General features: G+C 39.5%; 1 protein-coding gene across 2 annotated transcripts in view; it reads left to right on the top strand.

The window, feature by feature from the left end:
- The window catches only part of LOC124798026 (coiled-coil and C2 domain-containing protein 1-like), a 131463-nt gene that overhangs the window by 10246 nt on the left and 99553 nt on the right, over positions 1-21664 (top strand). For both annotated transcript variants that reach the window (XM_047261236.1, XM_047261238.1), the window contains exons 3-4: positions 175-290; positions 20302-20489. In XM_047261236.1, coding sequence (XP_047117192.1) covers positions 175-290; positions 20302-20489 — 304 coding nt within the window. The remainder of the gene's footprint in view (positions 1-174; positions 291-20301; positions 20490-21664) is intronic.

The raw sequence follows: 21664 nt of genomic DNA, 5'->3' as shown, positions 1-21664 counted from the left end.
TTTTAATAAGTTGGTTTCCAAGTCTTCTTTAATGAGAGCGTAATTGTTTGCATTTTTTTTTTCTTTTTCATTTTATTTATGTTGAGTAATTAATTGCCCCTCCAAATGGATTTCATGTCAGTCATGGCGTTAAAAATATAAACAGCTCATAAGCTTTGCTATCTGCTGTTCCAGCTCGTCCAGCACCAGCAGTACCTCAGGTAAATCTGGATGCAATGGTTGCTGAAAGTCTAAAGGATATACCGTCTGATGAAGATGTATCTGGGGATGATGATGACCCTGAACTTTTAGTAAGTGTTTTTTTTTCCCCCTCCAATAGCATGCTGTCGTATGATTGGCAGTCACACTAATGTTGTGTATAGCTCAGCTCTCTCTCTCTCTCTCTCTCTCTCTCTCTCTCTGTCTGTCTCTTAAACTTCATGTCCTTCTGAAGCGCATGTAACAAGTTATTTGCAGTGTGTCAGGTTTTAATGAAATAAATTTTCCATTGTCTGTGGAAGAATCATTTTAACTCGACCCTCTTATATAACATAACATAGCACAATTTGAAGTATGAGCAGGGTTCAGTGTTGTATTACTTTGTTTCCTTTTTTGTGTAAGTGCTCTCCTGTTAAATTGTTATTAAATCTTTATTTTTTTGCCAGTTCAGCTATTAACAGTTAAAGTTTCATGGCACTTCTGAAATTTATCATCAAATATCAGTTACTATGATCCATAGCTCTTACACCCATTCATTCACCAATATTAATTCTTCCAATTATTAGTAATAAGCAGTGAGATATGCTTTCTGTATAAATACCTCACAATATCATTTTATCTCTCCTCTGTTAAGTAATTGTATTGTGGTTATTATAGCTGCAGTAGAAAGAGACCCAATGGAAGAAAAAATAAATGGTTGAATGCCCCTGGCTAAAGTGAGTGGTACACTTACAGGAAGTTCAACCAAATCAGTAGAGGGTTTTACTTTTTGCTTCCAACTAATCCAGCAGGAATTAATTCACTTAGACGCTGAAACTTCTTTACAGTCAGTTATTTGGATTTGCTGTTGTGCACATTGTCAACTCCTTCTAAGGAAGCAAATTTTTTGTTTGGTTGTCATTATTGAGTTTGTATTTCTATCATCATCTTGTAGTGAACTTTTCCCTTACTCCACACCAAGTTCAACTGCTATTCATCTTTGGTTTTTCTTTTATTGTCAGTTTGTTGTTAGTGAATTTTGCATCAGGAGATATACAGTATGTCTTCTACATTTACATCTGTTCTCTGCAAACCACCATGAGTTGTATGGCAGAGGGTATGTCCTCCCGCACCCCTCCCCCCCCCCCCCCTCCCTACTATCCCTGTACCAGCTATTAGGGTTTCTTCCTGTTCCATTCACATATGAAGAGCGGGAAGAATGATATGATGGTTTGAATGCCTTTGTGCATGCAGTAATTATTCTAATCTTATCCTTACATTCCCTAGATGAGCGATATGTAGGGGGTTGTAGTATATTCATAGAGCAATCATTTAAAGCCAGTTTTTGAAACATTGTTAGTAAATTTGCTTGGGATAGTTTACATCTGTCTTAAAGAGTCTTCCAGTTCGATTCCTTGAGTATCTCTGTAACTCTCTCCCAGGGAGTAAACAAACCTGTGACCATTTGTGCTGCCCTTCTCTGTATATGTTCAGTATCACCCGTTGCCATATTTGGTATGGGTCCCCCACACTTGAGCTATATTCTAGAACTGGTCACATGAGTAATTTGTAAGTAATCTCCTTTGTAGACTGATTGCACTTCCCGAGTATTCTACCAATAAACAGAAGTCTACCACGTGCTTTACGCACAACTGAATCTATGTGTCATTTCATTTCATATCCCTACAAAGTGTTACACCCAGGTGTTTATATGAGTTGGGTAATTCCAACAGTGGGTCACTATGTTTTTTTAAGTGCACAATTTTCCATTTCTGAACATTTAGAGCAAGTTGCCAATCTCTGCACAATGTTGAAATCTTTTCAAGATCTGACTGATTATTTATGCAGCTTCTTTCAGATAGTAGTTCATTATAGATAACTGCATCATCTGCAGAAAGCTTGAGGTTGTTATTGATATTGTGATATTGTATGCATGGTCATTATTATACACCATGAACATCAAGGGCCCCAACATACTTCTCTGGGGTGCACCCAAAGTTACTGTCATCTGACAATGACTCTCCATCGAAGATAACATGCTGTGTCCTCCCTACCAAAAAAAACCCTCAATCTAGTCACGAATTTCACTTGATACTCCATATGACTGCACTTTTGACAATAGACGTAGATGTGTTACTGAGTCAAGTGCTTTTCGGAAATAAAGAAACGGTGCATTACTTTGTTGCCTTGATCCAAAGCGTTCAGTATGTCATGTGAGAAAAGTGCGAGGTGGGTTTCACACGAGGGATGTTTTTCAAATCCGTACTGGTTGGCATTGAGGACATCATTCTGTTACAGATACATGTTTGAGCTCAGAATATGTTCTTAGATTTTACAACAAATCAATGTCAAGGATACAGGATGGTAGTTTTGTGGGTCACGTCTAATACCTTTCTTGCAGACTGGTGTGACATGTGCCTTTTTCCAAGAACTGGGCACAGTTTTTCGTTCAGGAGACCTATGGTACATTCTAGTAAGAAGAGGGGCTAGCTCGCCGTAAATTCAGTATAGAATCTGACAGGGATTCCATTGGGGCCTGGAGCTTTGGTTTCAGCAATTTCAGCTGACACTAATAGTAATTTCATTCATCTTTTCAGTGGTATACGAATTAAACTGGGGCAATTCTGCTGGGTTTTCCTTTGTAAAGGAACACATGAAAACGTAATTAAGCAGTTCAGCTTTTGCTTTGCTACCCTAAATTGCAGTTCCAGTCTCATTTGTTAGGGACTGGACACTAACTTTGGTGCCACTAACAGCCTTTACATACGACCAGAATTTCTTTGGGTTCTGTAAAATATTGTTTGACAATATTCTGCTACAGTGGTCATGGAAGGCATCATGTAATGCTCTCTTGACAGCGAAACATGTTTCATTCAGCATCTCTCTCTATCTATAGCCATACACTTGGTTTTGCACCTCTTACGCAGTAATCTCTGTCTCTTTAGAATTACAGTGACTGTACACCATGGGGGTTCCCTCCCATTATGAACTCTTATACTGAGTACATATCTATCCGGTGCATGGTCAATTATTCTTGAGCCAGAGTTCCTCTACATGCTCCTTACCTGTGCTGAAAGTTTCAATTTTCCCATTGAGATATGACACTACTGATTTTTTTATCTATTTTACTGAACATGTATAGCTTTCTGCTTGTTTTAGTTTTCCTTTGTACTTTGGTAATCATTGTTGCCACAATCACATTGTGGCCACTGACTCCCGTTTCAATTTGGACATCCTCAAAGAGCTCAGGTCGGTTTGTTGCCATTAGATCCAATATGTTTCTATCATGAGTGGGATTCCTAATTATCTGTTCTAAGTAGTTTTCTGAGAAGGCATTTAGTAAAGTTTTGCAGGTCTTATCACACCCACTACAAAGAAAACTGTAATTTTCCCAATTTTACAGCCCTTGTGTGTTATTACAGCTAATTTCAGGCATCTTCTTTATTATTGCCTTGTTTCTTTTCATGGTCTCCATTCTTCTTTTTATTTTATTTTCATATAGTTGCATTACTTGTATTTTATTCTTTCATAATGTTACTTGACTGATTTGTGTATGTTGAGTTTTTTGTATGCCTGTACTGTATTGTCTCTTCAGGTAAAATAGGGTGTTGTTTCTATTGAGAGTTCAGTTGCACTGACAAGAGATAAAATAGCAGAATATTTCGAAAATGCAAGCAACTGAATTTTACAGTTTTCATTTGTCTCAGCTTTGTATGATCATTGCAATAATGTGATTAATAGTTGCACCTGTTCCTGTTCAGATTGTGGATGTTTTTGCAATTTTCTCCTGCACCAAGGCCCGACGAGAGGAGGATGGGGGACAATCCCCAGGATCCAGGCCATGTGGAGCGCCCAAGTCTTTCCTCTAATTCCCCCAAGTGCTCAGTTGACAAATATCAGACTAATATTGTAATTTTTTTTATTGTATAATAAATAAAAGAACATTACCCCAGCACCAGCATAGTCAATCTAGCTCTTGCTCACTTTATTATTCTTACAAGTCAGTTGCATACAATTCTATCTCATTCTTAATATTGAATGCACAACTTTTTCTTTAGAAATCTTGCACAAAAAACACCTTTGTTGTGATGGAGTCTAAACTGCACTTTATGTAAATGTTGTTGGAAAACCTACCAAAAACATTACCCTAACAGATGTATATCATAATTTGGTAGGACTGACAACAATATTCAAAGATAAGGCACTTCTGATTGCGTTCAAGACTAACACCAATAAAATACATCTGTGTGTATAGTTGTCGTAGAAGAATCGTAAAAGTGAAGAAATAAAATGTGAAAGAGGTACATGGGCCTTGCTAAAGGTGGGAAGTAAAGAGGTAATGTTCTTCTTTTGTTTGTTTCTAGAAGAGCCAACATATGTGGGAAATCCCATGTTACTCTATATGGTATTATTTCTGGTCAAAGAAGTTTGGCTTTCAGAGGTTCATCTCAGAAAATTAGGAATCCACACAACGGAAATTTTCTCAGAGCTTTTGAGTCACTATGATCCATTTACTGTAAAGTACATTAGCAGGTCAGAAATGGACAAGAAGCTGGAAAGTGTTACAAATGCATTATTTGTCAAGTGATACTATGAATTTACGTTTGTTTCTAGTTATGCCCATACAATAGGAGTGCCATCTTCAATTGTTGTTGGTTCAAATGATCGTGAAGGGGCAATATTTCCTGTCTTATCTTTACTTAAACATGGAAATTTAAAAGTAGAAACAAGAAATAAATGAACTCTCTGGGATTCATAGAGTGTAATGAGAAAGAAAGGAGTCGCTATTACACATTCAGTTCGATCAGTACTTGTGAAACTCAGTTCCTGTCAGTGAATGTCATGGAGAAGACTTCGAGGGTGTCTTATGAAGAAGCTGTGAAACACTTTCTTTAGTGGAGTCCTCTTGCAAAATTCTCTGTGTGCTTGTCATCACCTTACTTGGGTACATATGCAGCTGAGTGTTGTCAAGAAGCTGATACTTTTCTCGGAATGATTCAACTTCTTTGACCTTTTCATTTGCAGTCCACAGCAATGGGATATTCTGAAACAGTACATCTCCCCCCATGAACCATGGACCTTGCCGTTGGTGGGGATGCTTGCGTGCCTCAACAATACAGATAGCTGTACCATAGGTGCAACCACAACGGAGGGGTATCTGTTGAAAGGCCAGACAAACGTGTGGTTCCTGAAGAGGGGCAGCAGCCTTTTCAGTAGTTGCAGGGGCAACAGTCTGGATGATTGACTGATCTGGCCTTGTAACACTAACCAAAACGGCCTTGCTGTGCTGGTACTGCGTACGGTGAAAGCAAGGGGAAACTACAGCCGTAATTTTTCCCGAGGGCATGCAGCTTTACTGTATGCTTAAATGATGATGGCATCCTCTTGGGTAAAATATTCCGGAGGTAAAATAGTCCCCCCATTCAGTTCTCCGGACGGGGACTACTCAGGAGGACGTTGGTATCAGGAGAAAGAAAGCTGTCGTTCTACGGATTGGAGCGTGGAATGTCAGATCTCTTAATCGGGCAGGTAGGTTGGAAAATTTAAAAAGGGAAATGGATAGGTTAAAGTTAGATATAGTGGGAATTAGTGAAGTTCAGTGACAGGAGGAACAAGAGTTTAGCCGGCCGCGGTGGTCTCGCGGTTCTAGGCGCGCAGTCAGGAACCGTGAGACTGCTACGGTCGCAGGTTCGAATCCTGCCTCGGGCATGGATGTGTGTGGCGTCCTTAGGTTAGTTAGATTTAAGTAGTTCTAAATTCTAGGGGACTGATGACCACAGCAGTTGAGTCCCATAGTGCGCAGAGCCAACAAGAGTTTTGGTCAGGTGAATACAGGGTTTTAAATACAAAATCAAATAGGGGTAATGCAGGAATAGGTTTAATAATGAATAAAAAAATAGGAGTACGGATAAGCTACTACGAACAGCGTAGTGAACGCATTATTGTGGCCAAGATAGACACGAAGCCAGTGCCTACTACAGTCGTACAAGTTCATATGCCAACTAGCTCTGCAGATGACGAAGAAATTGAAGAAATGTATGATGAAATAAAAGAAATTATCCAGATAGTGAAGGGAGACGAAAATTTAATAGTCATGGGTGACTGGAATTTGAGAGTAGGAAAAGGGAGAGAAGGAAACATAGTACTGTATTTACTCGAATCTAAGCTGCACTTTTTTTTTCCGGTTTTTGTAATCCAAAAAACCGCCTGCGGCTTAGAATCGAGTGCAAAGTAAGCGGAAGTTGTGGGAAATGTTGGTAGGTGCTGCCACAACCAACTTCTGCTGTCGAATATATGTAGCGCTATACAGGCTTGCTTTGCAGGCACAAAGATACTGGCGCCAAAACTTTAGCGTCAATAAATAAATTAAAAGAAAAGATAGAAGAATGTAAACATTATGCCATGTATTCTTTCGTGTTTACTGCTATCTCATTTAAATCTTGTCTGCCTAATAAACTACGAAACTAGAGTGAGACAGCAGCAAACGCGGAAGAATATACATATCATGTCGTGTTTATATTCGTATTATTCTTTTGCTGAATAGTGATACAGTCAGAAATGAAGCACGTCAACGGAGTGGGTTTTTAAATCTAAGATGACTCTAATTTCTGTGCAGAATGTAATGTACTAAAGAGGCGTCTGCAAAGATTTCCAAATGGAGAAAAATTTTCGCTAAACTCTCGTTCAGAACATCTTCTAACATACACAGTCTATTATTTGGTTCTTGTTGATCATTATCAAAGAAAGCAGCAGTGTAAGTAACAACAAATAGTCTCTTGCTGTTGTTTCGCTTATGAGACAATTCCTCTCTTTTTTTTTATTGTAAGTGGTGGTAGCTCGCACAAAAGCAAACCATGCTGCGAGCGGCGACAGGTCGTAAACACTCATTATAAGAATGCGACAAACAATGCATGACACAGTACAATAATGCATTTTCAGCGTAGTGTGTCGTAAACACCTATAACAAAGAGAATGGCACTTATCAGATCAAAGCAAAATAAGCAATAGATTCAAACCTGACGAAGCACGTGAAAAAGGAAGGGTACCCGTATAAATACGGACGGAGCGCCTGACACATAGCAATGGCGACTTGGTAAAGCTTAACTGTTAAGCTTACGACTCGAACCAAACTACTGTAGCTGCATCTTCATCCATTTGACCTAAATTGTGTCTCATGTTACAATGGACCAACTTCGTTTAGATTTGGAGGTACCATCTAAAACTTTTTTCTCCTCTTGAATTTCGAGTCTCAAATTTCAGATGTGGCTTAGATTCGGGAAAATTTTTTTCCTTTGATTTCAAGTCTCATTTTTAAGGTGCGGCATAGATGCGAGTGTGGTTTAGATTCGAGTAAATATGGTAGGTGAATATGGATTGGCGCTAAGAAATGAAAGAGGAAGTCGCCTGGTAGAATTTTGTACAGAGCATAACTTAATCATAGCTAATACTTGGTTCAAGAATCATGAAAGAAGGTTGTATACATGGAAGAACCCATGAGAGACTAAAAGGTATCAGATAGATTATATAATGGTAAGACAGAGATTTGGGAACCGGCTTTTAAATTGTAAGACATTTCCAGTGGCAGATGTGGACTCTGACCACAATCTATTGGTTATGAACTGTAGATTAAAACTGAAGAAACTGCAAAAAGGTGGGAATTTAAGGAGATGGGACCTGGATAAACTGAAAGAACCAGCGGTTGTACAGAGTTTCAGGGAGAGCATAAGGGAACAATTGACAGGAATGGGGGAAAGAAGTACACTAGAAGAAGAATGGGTAGCTTTGAGGGATGAAATAGTGAAGGCAGCAGAGGATCAAATAGGTAAATGGACGAGGGCTAGTAGAAACCCTTGGGTAACAGAAGAAGTATTGAATTTAATTGATGAAAAGAGAAAATATAAAAATGCAGTAAATGAAGCAGGCAAAAAGGAATACAAACGTCTCAAAAATGATATCGACAGGAATTGCAAAATGGCTAAGCAGGGATGGCTAGAGGACAAATGTAAGGATGTAGAGGCTTATCTCACTAGTGGTAAGATAGATACTGCCTACAGGAAAATTTAAGAGACCTTTGGAGAAAGGAGAACCATTTGCATGTTTATCAAGAACTTTGATGGAAACCAAGTTCTAAGCAAAGAGGGGAAAGCAGAAAGGTGGGAGGAGTGTATAGCGGTTCTATACAAGGGCGATGTTCTCAAGGACAATATTATGGAAATGGAAGAGGATGTAGATGAAGATGAAATGGGAGATATGATACTGCGTGAAGAGTTTGACAGAGAACTGAAAGGCCTAAGTCGAAACAAGGCCCCCGGAGTAGACAACATTCCATTAGAACTACTGACAGTCTTGGGAGAGCCGGTCCTGACAAAACTCTACCATCTGGTGAGCAAGATGTATGAGACAGGTGAAATACCCCCAGACTTCAAGAAGAATATAATAATTCCAATCCCAAAGAAAGCAGGTGTTGACAGATGTGAAAATTACCGAACTATCAGTTTAATAAGTCACAGCTGCAAAATATTAACGCGAATTCTTTACAGATAAATGGAAAAACTGATAGAAGCCGACCTCGGGGAAGATCAGTTTGGATCCTGTAGAAATGTTGGAACATGTGAGGCAATACTGACCCAACAACTTATCTTAGAAGAAAGATTAAGGAAAGGCAAACCAACGTTTCTAGAATTTGTAGACTTAGAGAAAGCTTTTGACGATGTTGATTGGAATACTCTTTCAAATTCTGAAGGTGGCAGGGGTAAAATACAGGGAGCGAAAGGCTATTTACTATTTGTACAGAAAGCAGATGGCAGTCATAAGAGTCGAGGGGTATGAAAGAGAAGCAGTGGTTGGGAAGGGAGTGAGACAGGGTTGTAGCCTACCCTGATGTTATTCAATCTGTATATTGAGCAAGCAATAAAGGAAACAAAAGAAAAGTTTGGAGTAGGTATTAAAATCCATGGAGAAGAAATAAAAAATTTGAGGTTTGCCGATGACATTGTAATTCTGTCAGAGACAGCAAAGGACTTGGAAGACCAGTTGAACGGAATGGAGAGTGTCTTGAAAGGAGGGCATAAGATGAACATCAACAAAAGCAAAACAAGGATAATGGAATGTAGTCTAGTTAAGTCGGGTGATGCTGAGGGAATTAGATTAGGAAATGAGACACTTAAAGTAGTAACGGAGTTTTGCTATTTGGGGAGCAAAATAACTGATGATGGTTGAAGTAGAGAGGATATAAAATGTAGACTGGCAATGGGAAGGAAAGCGTTTCTGAAGAAGAAAAATTTGTTAACATTGAGTATAGATTTAAGTGTCAGGAAGTCGTTTCTGAAAGTATTTGTATGGAGTGTAGCCATGTATGGAAGTGAAACGTGGACGATAAATAGTTAGGACAAGAAGAGCATAGAAGCTTTCGAAATGTAGTGCTACGGAAGAATGCTGAAGATTAGTCGGACAGATCACATAACTAATGAGGAGGTATTGAGTAAAATTGGGGAGAAGAGGAGCTTATGGCACAACTTTACTAGAAGAAGGGATCGGTTGGTAGGACAAGTTCTGATACATGGAGGGGATCACCAATGTAGTGCTGGAGGGCAGCGTGGAGGGCAAAAATCGTAGAGGGAGACCAAGAGATGAATACACTAACCAGATTCAGAAGGATGTAGGCTGCAGTAGGTACTGGGAGATGAAGAAGCTTGCACAGGATAGAGTAGCATGGAGAGCAGCATCAAACCAGTCTCAGGACTGAAGACCTCAACAACAACAACAACAACAACAACTACATGGATACTTTGCATATTACACTTAAGTGTCTGGCAGAGGGTTCATCGAACCACCTTCACAATAATTCTCTGTTATTCCGCTCCTTAACAAGATCATTTTTCCCTACGTAGGTCGGCTCCATCAAGACATTTTAGCATTCGGAGGAGAAAGTTGCTAGCTGAAATTTCGTGAGGAGATTGCGCTGCCAGGAGAAATGCCTTTGTTTTAATGATGTCCACCCCAAATCCTGTATCACGTTCATGACACACACTCCCCTGTTTCTTGCTAATACAAAGGGTGTCCTCTTCTGTGAGCATCCTCGACGTACTTCGTGAGCATCCTCGACGTACTTCGTTAATCCTATTTGGTAAGAATCCCACGCTGTGCAGCAGTACTCCAAAAGAGGATGAACAAACGTAGTGTAGGCAGTCTCTGTAGTAGATCCAGGGTGTATACGACCTGGGACAACTGGGAGATCCGGGAAAAACCCGGGAATTTTTTCATCCAGGAGAAAACCAGGGAAACCCCAGGAATTTTTTAGAATTCCGGGAGTTTTTCATTGTTTTAGTTTTCAGTTAAATTTTTGTAATTTTGACTGGTAAGAACCAATACTCTAACAAAGTATATTACTGTATCCCTTTTCTGCAGAATAATACTTCAACAATAAAACATAAATGAGAGAAAAAAATGAAAATAACTTAAATTGCAAAGGAAATGTGCCATATACAACAACAACAACAACAAACAGTGCTCATGCAAGCGTCTGCCAACAGCAAAATGTGTCAAAGGCTTTAGGAAGACTATGCAATGCTTCACAACAACAAATTGCCTCCGACGAGCATGAAGTCACAACTGTTTACATTAGATTCGTTTTAGCAGTTATGAGCGGGCTCATGCACATGCACAGTTGAGTCATGTTTGAGTAGTAGATTCTCCTGCTTCTGGCTACAGGAATGTGGCCATTGGCTGTGCAAGCAGTCACAGCAAAGTGGGTGCCAAATTCATATTCTTGAGGAAAAAAAAAACTTGTTTCACAAAGCACCTAGCATCCAGTGCACGTTTGCTTATCGATTATTCATATGAGTTTAAAATGCTTCCTTGTTGATTTTTGAACATTTTTTAACACATTTTAATTTGATTTCTGAATGAATCATAAGTTGATTTTTTAATTCGTGCATAGTGTACGTGATGTCTGTGTCAGGAGAAACCTTGTCACATCTAGAAATAAACTTTCCGCAGACAAAAGGGGACGGGGCTGTACTAGCTGAGCGGAGTAAAGCTGAACGGATGATTGCCAATTGCTGTCTGATTATGTGGTTGATTGGGTTTGCGAATGATCAGCGTTGTTATAATTACTAGTGAAATCCATAGATTCAGACTACCAGAATGGAAATAAACGACTGACAGGAATTACAGGTGAGAAAGATGTATCCAAGAAAATTAAATTTTGACAGAAAATTTTGGCCAGATCGCTACACTAGTAAGGACCAGTTGTACAGTCCCTGTCTAGCAGCCACTTAAGTTCTATTCTGGAAGTAACGTGGAAAACGTGTTCTACGAACACGTAATAACGCCTAACCGGAAAATAATAGTGGGATAACTAAATCTGTGGTTCTGGTTGGGTTAGTGTGGTTAATCGACAAACAAATTTTGAAAATGGCTGGAATTGCTACAGAATTGATGATGATAAATTGTTTGGTAGAACGAGGAAAGAGAAGAAAGGGGGACATCACACAAATTATGGAAGAATAAGATGATTCCAAATTTATATAAAAATTTCGTAATACTACTTTTCGATCTCATGCTTGAGAAACTGGTGCATATGAATGGAATGTGAAACTATTTCCTAGCATAAAGCTTTTTGCTTGTAGTAGGCCTAATAGGCATTTGATATTGGTACAGTAGAGCGTCGATTATCCGAAGTAATTGGGGGACATGGGTGTTCGGAAAACTGGTTTGTTCAGATAATCGAACTGTACATGTTTATTTGCCAGAAAGAAGTACTGTACAGTAAATTTATTCATAAAAACAGGCATATCTTTTAGTATTACAGTAGGAATATATAGTATGTGGCACAGTTTATTAAACACGAATACCATGTCTTGACTTGAAGCGTTTTAACCAGCCCGTGCTCGCTTTAAAGTTCGAAGGCCCTCCAAGTTTTTCGTTGAACTGCGTCGCCTTCTCACACAGAATGGGACCTGAGATAGGTTCTCCTTCTGATCTCTTTTGTGTAAACCACTTGTAAACAGCATAATCTAGATCTGTGTTAGTGGCAAGCTTCATAGTTTTAGGGCTTGTTGATCCATCACTAGAATCAAGCATAGCTATAAAATTTGCTATGCTTGTCTTTTGTTTTTTTATATCTGTAACTGTTGACTTCCCCACCTTGTACTCATTGGATAAAGTGGTTGCAGATTCACCTTCTTCTAACCCTTTAATAATCTCGTACTTGTCCCTCATAGAAAGGACAACACGTTTACGTTTAAGCATTTTGTATCGTCAAGTTCACTTCTTCATGCAGCAGTACACAAGCGCTCGTAACAGAGAACAGAAGGTGACTGCACCATGAGAAGCTCTTCTTTGGGGCGCGCAATCCTTCAAACTGCGTGGAGCGGCACGCCTCGACTCTAAGCTGGCACAGCTGTTGCTGTGAACAGCTTTGATACTGCGCTACTTCTACTGCCAGTGCCACGCCGACAGAAGTGTGCTGATTGTTGAAACACAGCGACTGGCAGCTTGGCCGGTCAGCAGCACCTTGTGAAGGCCCAATTAGAAGCAATGTTCCGCCAGCGTTGGCCCAGTGCGGCGACTACTGTGGGAAACATGGTTTGGGAGTGAGGGGGATGATGTACGGTAGGATGGGAGAGTAACAGGTGCGAGCGAGTACACAGTTCGGTTAAGCGGTCGTTCGGTTTACCGACGTTCGGATAATCGACGCTCTACTGTACTTCGTGAATTATATTCCATCGTATTATAAAAATGGCCATTTGTGCCAAAACAGCCTCGTTTATTTGGTGTGTGTTACAAAATTGCTGCAATATTAGAAAGGCCTATTTTAAAAATCAACTCTTTGATGACGAACTATTTAGAAGGATTTCAAACCCTGAAGATCAGACATTTATGTCATTATTAAAAAAATTTCTAGCACATTCGTGTGATATATCTTAAAGTGTAACATGTGCAAAACAGACCAACATTATATGTGAAAGCTTAGCTTCTCTTGCAGCTTATTGACCTTAGAGACCAATATTATATGTGAACACTTTGCTTTTCATGTAGCAACACTATGTATATCAATTAAAACTATCAATTTTCCCTGTTAGTGTGTTCGTGCTACTTGTCAGTGATGTTGCTGTTGGCTGACTACATCACGTGTCCTATGCTCTGAATATCTCCTGTCATCGGCTGACGAGATCACGTGACGTGAGCTATGACTGGCTTACAAAAGCACTTTGCAATCTCGATTTCAATGATTCGGAAAGTAACATGCGGTGTTTGGTGGAATTCCAATGTATACTTTCATGATACGAAAATACACAGTGTACATGTTGCTGCACATGAAATATATTTCCAAAACACGTCTTTTTCCCTGAGTTTTGTTTTCTAAAGTGCCGTGAAATTCTACGCCCGTGTATAAAACCATAACCATTCAAAGGATTCGTAAGGGAAAATACACTGTCACTTAACATGGAAAAAGTGTGTTGTCATGTGGGAGAAAGTGTATTTTTAACCAGGAAATCCGGGAATTTTTTTTCCTTGTCTACATATACACCTTGAGATCCATTGCATTTTCTAAGTGTTCTGTCAATGGAACACTGTCTTTGGCTCACTTCCTCCACATTCTCTGGTGATACCTACGTATTTAGTTGAATTTACAGCCTTTAGATTTGGTTGGTTTATCATGTAACTGAAATTTCGTGGATTCCTTATAGAACTCATGTGGGTAACCTCACACTATTCATTATTTAGGGTCAACTGCCAATTTTCGCATTATATGGATATCTTGTCCTATGTTGGAAGTTCTTCATATTGCATGTCTGATACCCATTGGAGTGCTCAGGTGGTACAGGTTTCTTTTCATAGTAGGAGATCTTTCACATGTTAAGTCGTGGCTTAAATTTGACTAAAAGTGTTGGCACTAATTGCGTACAGAATCAATTTACTACACGCCCAAAATACTAACATTGATATTGAGGTTAGGAAATCTTATTAAATAACTTAAAATATCTTTGCAAAAATTGGAACACCAATTTCCCTGAATCTAAAATTGTTGCCAGAGCAATTAATACTAAGCCTTAATTTTGAGAGGTGCACATTAAGAAGAGGAAATCATTTCATGATGATGAAACGAGGCATGAAGTGACAAATGTAAATTCAGGAGATACATTCAAGGTAAAAGGGTTTTATGTCATAATTGGCAGTCTAGTGACTAACTTGAAAACCTGATGTGAAACCATGCTGATTGTAGATAAAACGTGTGGGTTTTTATAGACATACACAAAGATCAGATCACCGAGGCATGCAAGTTATTTATTCAGTGTATGCCATAATGTTGCCACCATGACAAATTTAGAAGAAGAAATTAAATATTTGAAAACTATTCATATTTCCAACTCTGTACACTTGCTATGAAACAATTAGACCACTTGAATAAGATTTCCAAATGTACGTATAGCTATGTGTATCTTTTAAACTCTTCCATGGCTGTAGCTGAAGCAGAAGGGTCATTCAGCACTCTGGCTCATGTAAAAACTGTGTCAGATCAACTACGCATCAATGATGTCTCACGGATTTGGGGACCTAGGCAACTGAGTATTTGTCGGCAAGGCAGCTAGACTTTAATGTTGTGATTCAGATATTTGTTGAATCAAATGCCTGCAAAGAGCCATTGGTGACAATATTATAGGCAAATACTTCATAGTATGCTACCCATTGCACAAATTACTGTGGTTTACATGCGAGTGCATTGTAATGTGTGGGCAGAACAGGGAATGAGCGGGGACAGAACATTCCATATTACAGCATTTCTGGCAACAGACATTTTGTCAATGTACAAAGCAGTATAATACATAGCCTTTTGTTTTAATGTGAAATTAAAATTAAACAAATCCAAAAAATAAAATTAAGTGGTGTGTACATGCGTATTACAATAATTCATTATAGAATAGTATTTGAAGTCAAACTTGTAAGTTCATCAGTTGTATCAGTTTTCTCTTTTGTCATGGAGGTCTTGGTTGAGCTATCATCCAGTTCCTGAGCTGTGCTGGTCTTGGTTCCTCATAACTGCCTTCATCACTACTTTTCAAACCAATATTTATCACTGTTCTTTCAGTCTCGTGTTCCATGAAAGCATCATCGCTCTGGTACTTTCTTGATACACTTCCATTTAACCTTAGCATGCTCACTCACGATTCATCTGGTTGGTGTATTCTTTCCAAGCCATGGTGGGAAATTCAAGACATAGATTTTGAAAATTGTTGTTTCTCTACATTCCAAATGATTTTGGCATTTTTCTTAATAAAGCAATGTCCAGTAACGTGTCATTTTGAACTTGTATTTGGATGAAGGAAACTGTATATTCTAGTAAAAGTGAACTGTATATTCTAATAAAAGTGCTGGAAGCACTTCGTTGCAAAATGAGTGTGGAATTTAGAGCACGATCTTCGCAATGGCACATCACACAAGTACACGATAAACTGTTTTCCTAGTATGAAATTATTATATGCAGACAGAAGAAAAATCGCAACACCAAGAAGGAGTTGTGTGATATGCACAAAAGTTGGTAAGTGTGTTTCTGCAATTGTAAGATGATGTCTATTAGAATTTCCCACCAGTCACATGAGAGTGGGGTTAGTGATGCCACTGTGAGGATGCAAATCAGGCTTGCTTTAAATACGTTCTGTAACCGTTGTTTGAATGAGGTCATCTAATAGGGCTACAAGAAACTGGATGTTCCTTTTGCGATATTGCAGAAAGACCTGGCACAAATGTGGCCACTGTACATTATGACTGGCAGCGGTGGTCACAAGAGTGTACGGTCGAAAGGAGTCCTGGCTCTGGACAGCCGTATGGCACTTCTGAGAGGGAAGAGCATTGCATTTGGCGTTCGGCTTTGGTGCATCATGCTGCATCTGCAACAGCAATCTGAACAGTAGTTGGCACCACAGTGACACAATGAATTGTTACAAATCAGTTACTTCAAGGACAGCTCTTAGCCCAGAAGCCCTGTAGCAAGCATCCCACTGACCCCAACCCACCACCATTTCTGACTTCAGTGGTGTCGGAAGTGTGAGCTCATTAGAGGGCGGGATGGTGGTCTGTTGTGTTTTCTGATGAAATATGGTTCTGCCTTGGTGCCAGCGATGACCGTGTTTTGGTTAGGAGGAGGCCAGTTGCGGACCAGCAACCAGCCTGTCAGCATGCTAGACACATTGGAAGTATGCCTGGAGTTACGGTCTGGCGTCCAATTTTGTATGACAGTAGGTGCACTCTTGTGAGTATCCCATGCAACCTGCCAGTCGGGTGATTCTTTCTGTTGTGCTACCATTTATGAACAGCATTCCAGCAGGTGATTTCCAGCAGGATAATGCTCGCTCACATGCTGCTGTTGTAACCCATGTGTTGACTTGTTGTCTTGGCGTGCTTGATCATCAGATCTGTCTTCAGTTGACCACATATGGAACATCATCAGATGACAACTGCAGTCCATCCACAAACGGCTTTAACTGTCCCTGTATTGACCAATCAAGCGCAACAGGCATTGAACTCCATCCTACAAATTGATATCCAGCACCGGAACCTGTACAACACTTTACCTAGACAAATGTATCCCCAGAATTTAATTACTCTTCGTTAATTTTTTTGTGTTGTGATTTTTTTTCCGTAAGTGTATTTAAATATAAAGAAATTGCAAATACAGTTCTTCCTGCCACAGCGTGTTCTAATTCTGATTGGAAATGTGTGTAGAAATCATAAATGTGGATGCAGAAAATGTGCTCAGAAAAAAATTACATACCATAGGCAGGAAATTTAATTTTCAGTGTCAGTTCTGTAACTAGGAAGCCAGTCTTTCTGCGTTTTCATAGAAAAACAAAGTTATGAATTTTGATATGTGAACATAAGTGAAAAATTTCATAGAAGATATTCTGTGATGTACAATAACAGATTAACATCAGTCGTTCATTGTTTCCACGGGAAAATAGCAGCTGAAACAATAGCATAAAAAATCTACATTATGGCACTAACTGTTGTACAGGAAATTTGCAGACACTGTATTATTGGTAAGTAATGTTTATATTCATGTCCTCTATGACATGAGAAAAGTAGGAACAGTTACTCTTATACACCTGTATGTAAATCTTTTACACTGTGTCAGAATAACTCACACTATTTCTTCGGGGGCCTCTGCTTTCTAAATGCAATGTGGTGATGTGTCACAGTCTGTATAATTTCCTTGAATGTTTACGGGCTCTGTAATACAGGGTAACACTGCACCCAACATGCAACCGAAAGTGGTGCCCGATGATACACATGTGTATACTGTCGCACTCTCTGATTCAACTCAATATGCCATGAATAATTGTTTGTATGCTCGAATTCCATTAGCAGTAACTCGTGCAACATGTATACCATTGCACACATTACGTTTGGGTACGTATGTTTAGTGTTTAATAACAAATTATATATATTGTTTTGTATATTTCCAATATTCCCAGAATTGTGCTACGTTTAAATCCTGTCAAACCTTCTTTAAAATAACAATAAAAGTGGCCCTGCCAATGTCTTAATTTTGGTTTCTGTGTTAGTAAGTGACCATGATAGGAAGGTGTTTCATGTCTAGAATTTATGCTTTCTGAAGCTGAAACAAAGTGTAATCAGTTGAGGGCTCTTCCTTCAGGGAGAAAGAGAAATTGACCAGAGAAGGTTGGAAATAATCCTAAGTTGAGATGGACCTACCTGTTGTTAGAATGAGGAGAGACCTTCTGCTCTCTCTGACACCTTCTCCATCATCAGTTCCTCCCTTGTCTCCACAACAGGCAGATCTTTCTCACTAGCCTAAGTGACAACCTGCCTCATCCACCCCCATACTTTTCAACAAGCCCATCTTCTCTTGATGAAGAAGGGACATATAGCTCATAAAACTAGAATTATTGTTACAAATATGTGTTTTTATTGGCAAGGAATTGCACCTTTTGAAGGTAACCATTGACTATCCTTCCTACCTCTTTGTTAGGTCATAGTTTTGGTTTACATTGTACCTAGGGAAACAAATTCGTGGTAGACATTTCCCTTCATGTCATAACAACAAACCTACACAGTTTTAATTTTGTCTTCACCGGCTTTTTTTTAGTCATGGCAGTGGAGCTGCCTTTCAGTGGCTTGATTAGTTCTTGGCTTCTTGGAATCTGCGTATAGTGATTTTTGACAAACTTGCTGGTCAGACATTTTTGTCTAAGGTCTACAACTGCAAAATGGCTGAACTCGTGAAACAGTTTTTATGAAAGCAAGCCTAACGGACAAATGAATGAATGAATGAATGAACAAAAAAGCAAGTCTAGGAGGCACACTCAGATGTGTAGCAAGGGCACCCAGTGGGAGAACCTGTCACTCCATCCTACACCCATGCACATATTGGTCACCCTTATATCTGATTTCTATCAAACCTCCTTGTGATGACTTCGTGACACTGGGAATGTTGTTAAAGAACCATTTGTAGAGCCACACAGTTGATAAAATTGACCCAAGGACAACAAATTAACGAAGTTTTTTTTTATAGAAAAAGGCTAAAGAAATTTCATGTGGTTGCGTGAGGAGTAGGCCCAGTGCCACTGTAACACAATATGGGACCGTATTCTGTTGCTTCTCTTCAGGTATTTTGCAAATCTTTGTAAGATTTGCTCCTGCGCATGAATACATGAATCTGTAGTTACTATTTAGCTGATGCATCCACTTGCAGCACAATAATACGTGTTCACTCCTTTTGTCACGGGGAATATCTGCTTCTTTGACTCTAGGTAATCTTAGTTGAGCACCTCAGCAATGTTGAGTATCATTTTGTCCAGCCAAAGTAAAATGTAGCAAGCAACTGATACCAGTATCGTAAATGCTGAGCACAGGGCTTGGTTTAATGGTGTAATATCTATTGGTGGTAAAACTTCCTGGCATAAACACACACATGTAAGATCATAGACCCCATTCCAGGAGTACACCAAATATAATGGTAGTTGTGTCGTGTTTCACGCCAATGCCCTTGCCAGGTAGTCCATCTTTCCAGTATGGTGGTGTGCAGACTCAGCTTCATCACATGCACCAATTATGTGGAGGGATGGTACCACTCCAGCTGGTAAGCCAACAAGCGGGATGTGTGCATTCGCTTAATGGTCAGAGCCAATCAGTTCCCAGTATCAATCTGCGTGGGTATTTAACTTGTGCCCAAGCGAGTTAGTGGCTGTTAGTATCCAGTCTGGGCGTGTTTTGTGCAGAGTTAGTGCTAGCAGCAGTTTTAAGGGAGCAGCTGCCAGTCCGGAATCAGCAGTCTACAGTAAACAGTTCACAAGGATAGCAGCCACTGCAACCACTATCACTCACTGACGTTGGCAACTGACTTGACTTCTCTCTGTGTGGCCCTTACTTCTGAAAAGTGGCTGTAGTGTGTATTGAACATAGTCTCAGCTTGGACAGATCCATATTAGTGTTCAACGTGAACCAGATGTTATGGTTTGTGTGTGTTGCAATAAATGAGCATTCATGTACATTGCACTAATAAATTTGGTAGTGGTGTTACAGAAACCAGTCACTTTGCTAGTGCTGTATTAGAAAATAGACCTCTACACATAAAGTTGCACTGTTCTTCAAGCAACACTTTTTTTCTGTACTTCCTGTTTTAAGGAGGCCACGTCAGTAGTGTGTTAAAGGCAATTTCTTTTTGATTTGAGTATGTTGCTGGATGTTATATTACAATTAGCTTCACTACCTTGCTAGAAAACTAATAAGTTATGTCTTTTTAGCCATCGATAATACTGAATTCTTGTGATTCTGAATTTTTAAGAGAGTTTTTACTTTTCTACTTTTTTGGTTTTCTAGGCATATATGGAAAGTATTTTATATATGATGTGCAAAAGACAGTGATTTGTGTAAAGCTTATCCGAGCGGTCTAAGGTGCTGCAGACATGGACCGTGCGGCTGGTCCCGGCGGAGGTTTGAGTCCTCCCTCGGGCATGGGTGTGTGTGTGTAATTTAGGTTAAGTAGTGTGTAAGCTTAGGGACTGACGACCTTAGAAGTTAAGTCCCGTAAGATTTCACACACATTTGAACTTTTTTTTTGTGTAAATCTGTTTATTCTTAACAGTCTCCTTCTCATAGCATGAACTTGGCACCTTGGCTGAAGAGGATACTGTGATGGAAGCTGAGAAGCCGCCAAGTACACCAGTAGCGCCACCTAAAAGAAATGAAGGAAATCCAATGGTTACAATTCTGGAAGAAAGACTCAAAATGTATCAGGAGGCTGAAAAGAATGCAAAGTCAGCAGGAGAATCTTCAAGAGCTAGAAGGTAAACAATCCAAAGATCATAGCTTGGGGCACATACCAGTTGAAATTAAAATGTATTGTCACAGTTAACTGTAGTAAGGGTGATGTAGGTAGTAAGGGTGATGTAGGTAAGTCATAAATATTAAAGACCTTCAGGGAGAAAGAGAAGAACAGGAGATTACTGAAATGAGAAATATTGCCAGAAAAATGAGTAGGTTATGTAAAAGAAAGCAAGCAAGCATTTAATATATTAAGCTTGCCAGTGCCATTCAAGCATATGGAGGAGGATTTATCCATTGGAGAAGAAACCTCAAGTGCCCTCTGCTGCTAGGCTGATAGCTAATGGAGCATACCACTTGATAGATCACTCTGAACTGCTAAGTTAATATATAAAATTATGCATGCTATTTCAACCGAGAGAACAAAGCAAGTAATGTACTTTTTTGGAGAAAAAATTTCTACAAACAAAGTAGAACTTGTAGGTAAAATTCAGAGGAAACCAAAACATTCCACCTCAGTTTGCTGGACAGAAACAAGGAAGAATAAAAAGCTGCATTATCATTAATTTGTCTCTACCATCACAGTGGAGTCAAGACCTACACGGAGGAGCTGGAATTTGTAACACAGCAGAAACCACCATGCATATGTTTACAAGAAACAAATATACAAGAATTGTCTGCTTTCTCTGTAAAGAGAGGCCGAGAATAAACTCAATGTGTCTAAGTAGGTCGGTCTCTCTCTCTCTCTCTCTCTCTCTCTCTCTCTCTCTCTCTCTCTGTTTCCTACCTCATGCTACGTGCTTTGACCACACTATCCTAGAAAATAGCAATGCTGGGACCTGCTCCAAGTGGTGACTTCGTTTCCAGGTATTGCATTCTGTCGTAAAATGATAGTGCCGGTGTTCTGTGAATAATGCTAAGCATCTTTCTTTATTGTAGCCCACAATGAACATTACACCAATGAAACAGCCACCACAAAATGTGTGCTAAAGTAAAAATGTATCTCAAAATTTTCAGACCACTCTCTCAAATGCAGTCAGTACTCACAGTGTGATGTAACTTCATTTTGTACACATTATGAATCTGTCCTTCACTCACCTGACCAAAGGCCTACAACTTCCACATGGAGGATGACCTTAATAGGGACAGACTAACTTCTAACTAAGAGTGAGTGAGCATGTTCATTAGTGGAGTGTAC

The sequence above is a fragment of the Schistocerca piceifrons genome, chromosome 5 (genome assembly GCF_021461385.2).
Source record: "Schistocerca piceifrons isolate TAMUIC-IGC-003096 chromosome 5, iqSchPice1.1, whole genome shotgun sequence".
In the NCBI taxonomy this organism is placed as follows: domain Eukaryota; kingdom Metazoa; phylum Arthropoda; class Insecta; order Orthoptera; family Acrididae; genus Schistocerca; species Schistocerca piceifrons.
Note: the sequence above shows the minus strand (reverse complement) of the source record. Positions and strands in the feature narration are given on the sequence as shown.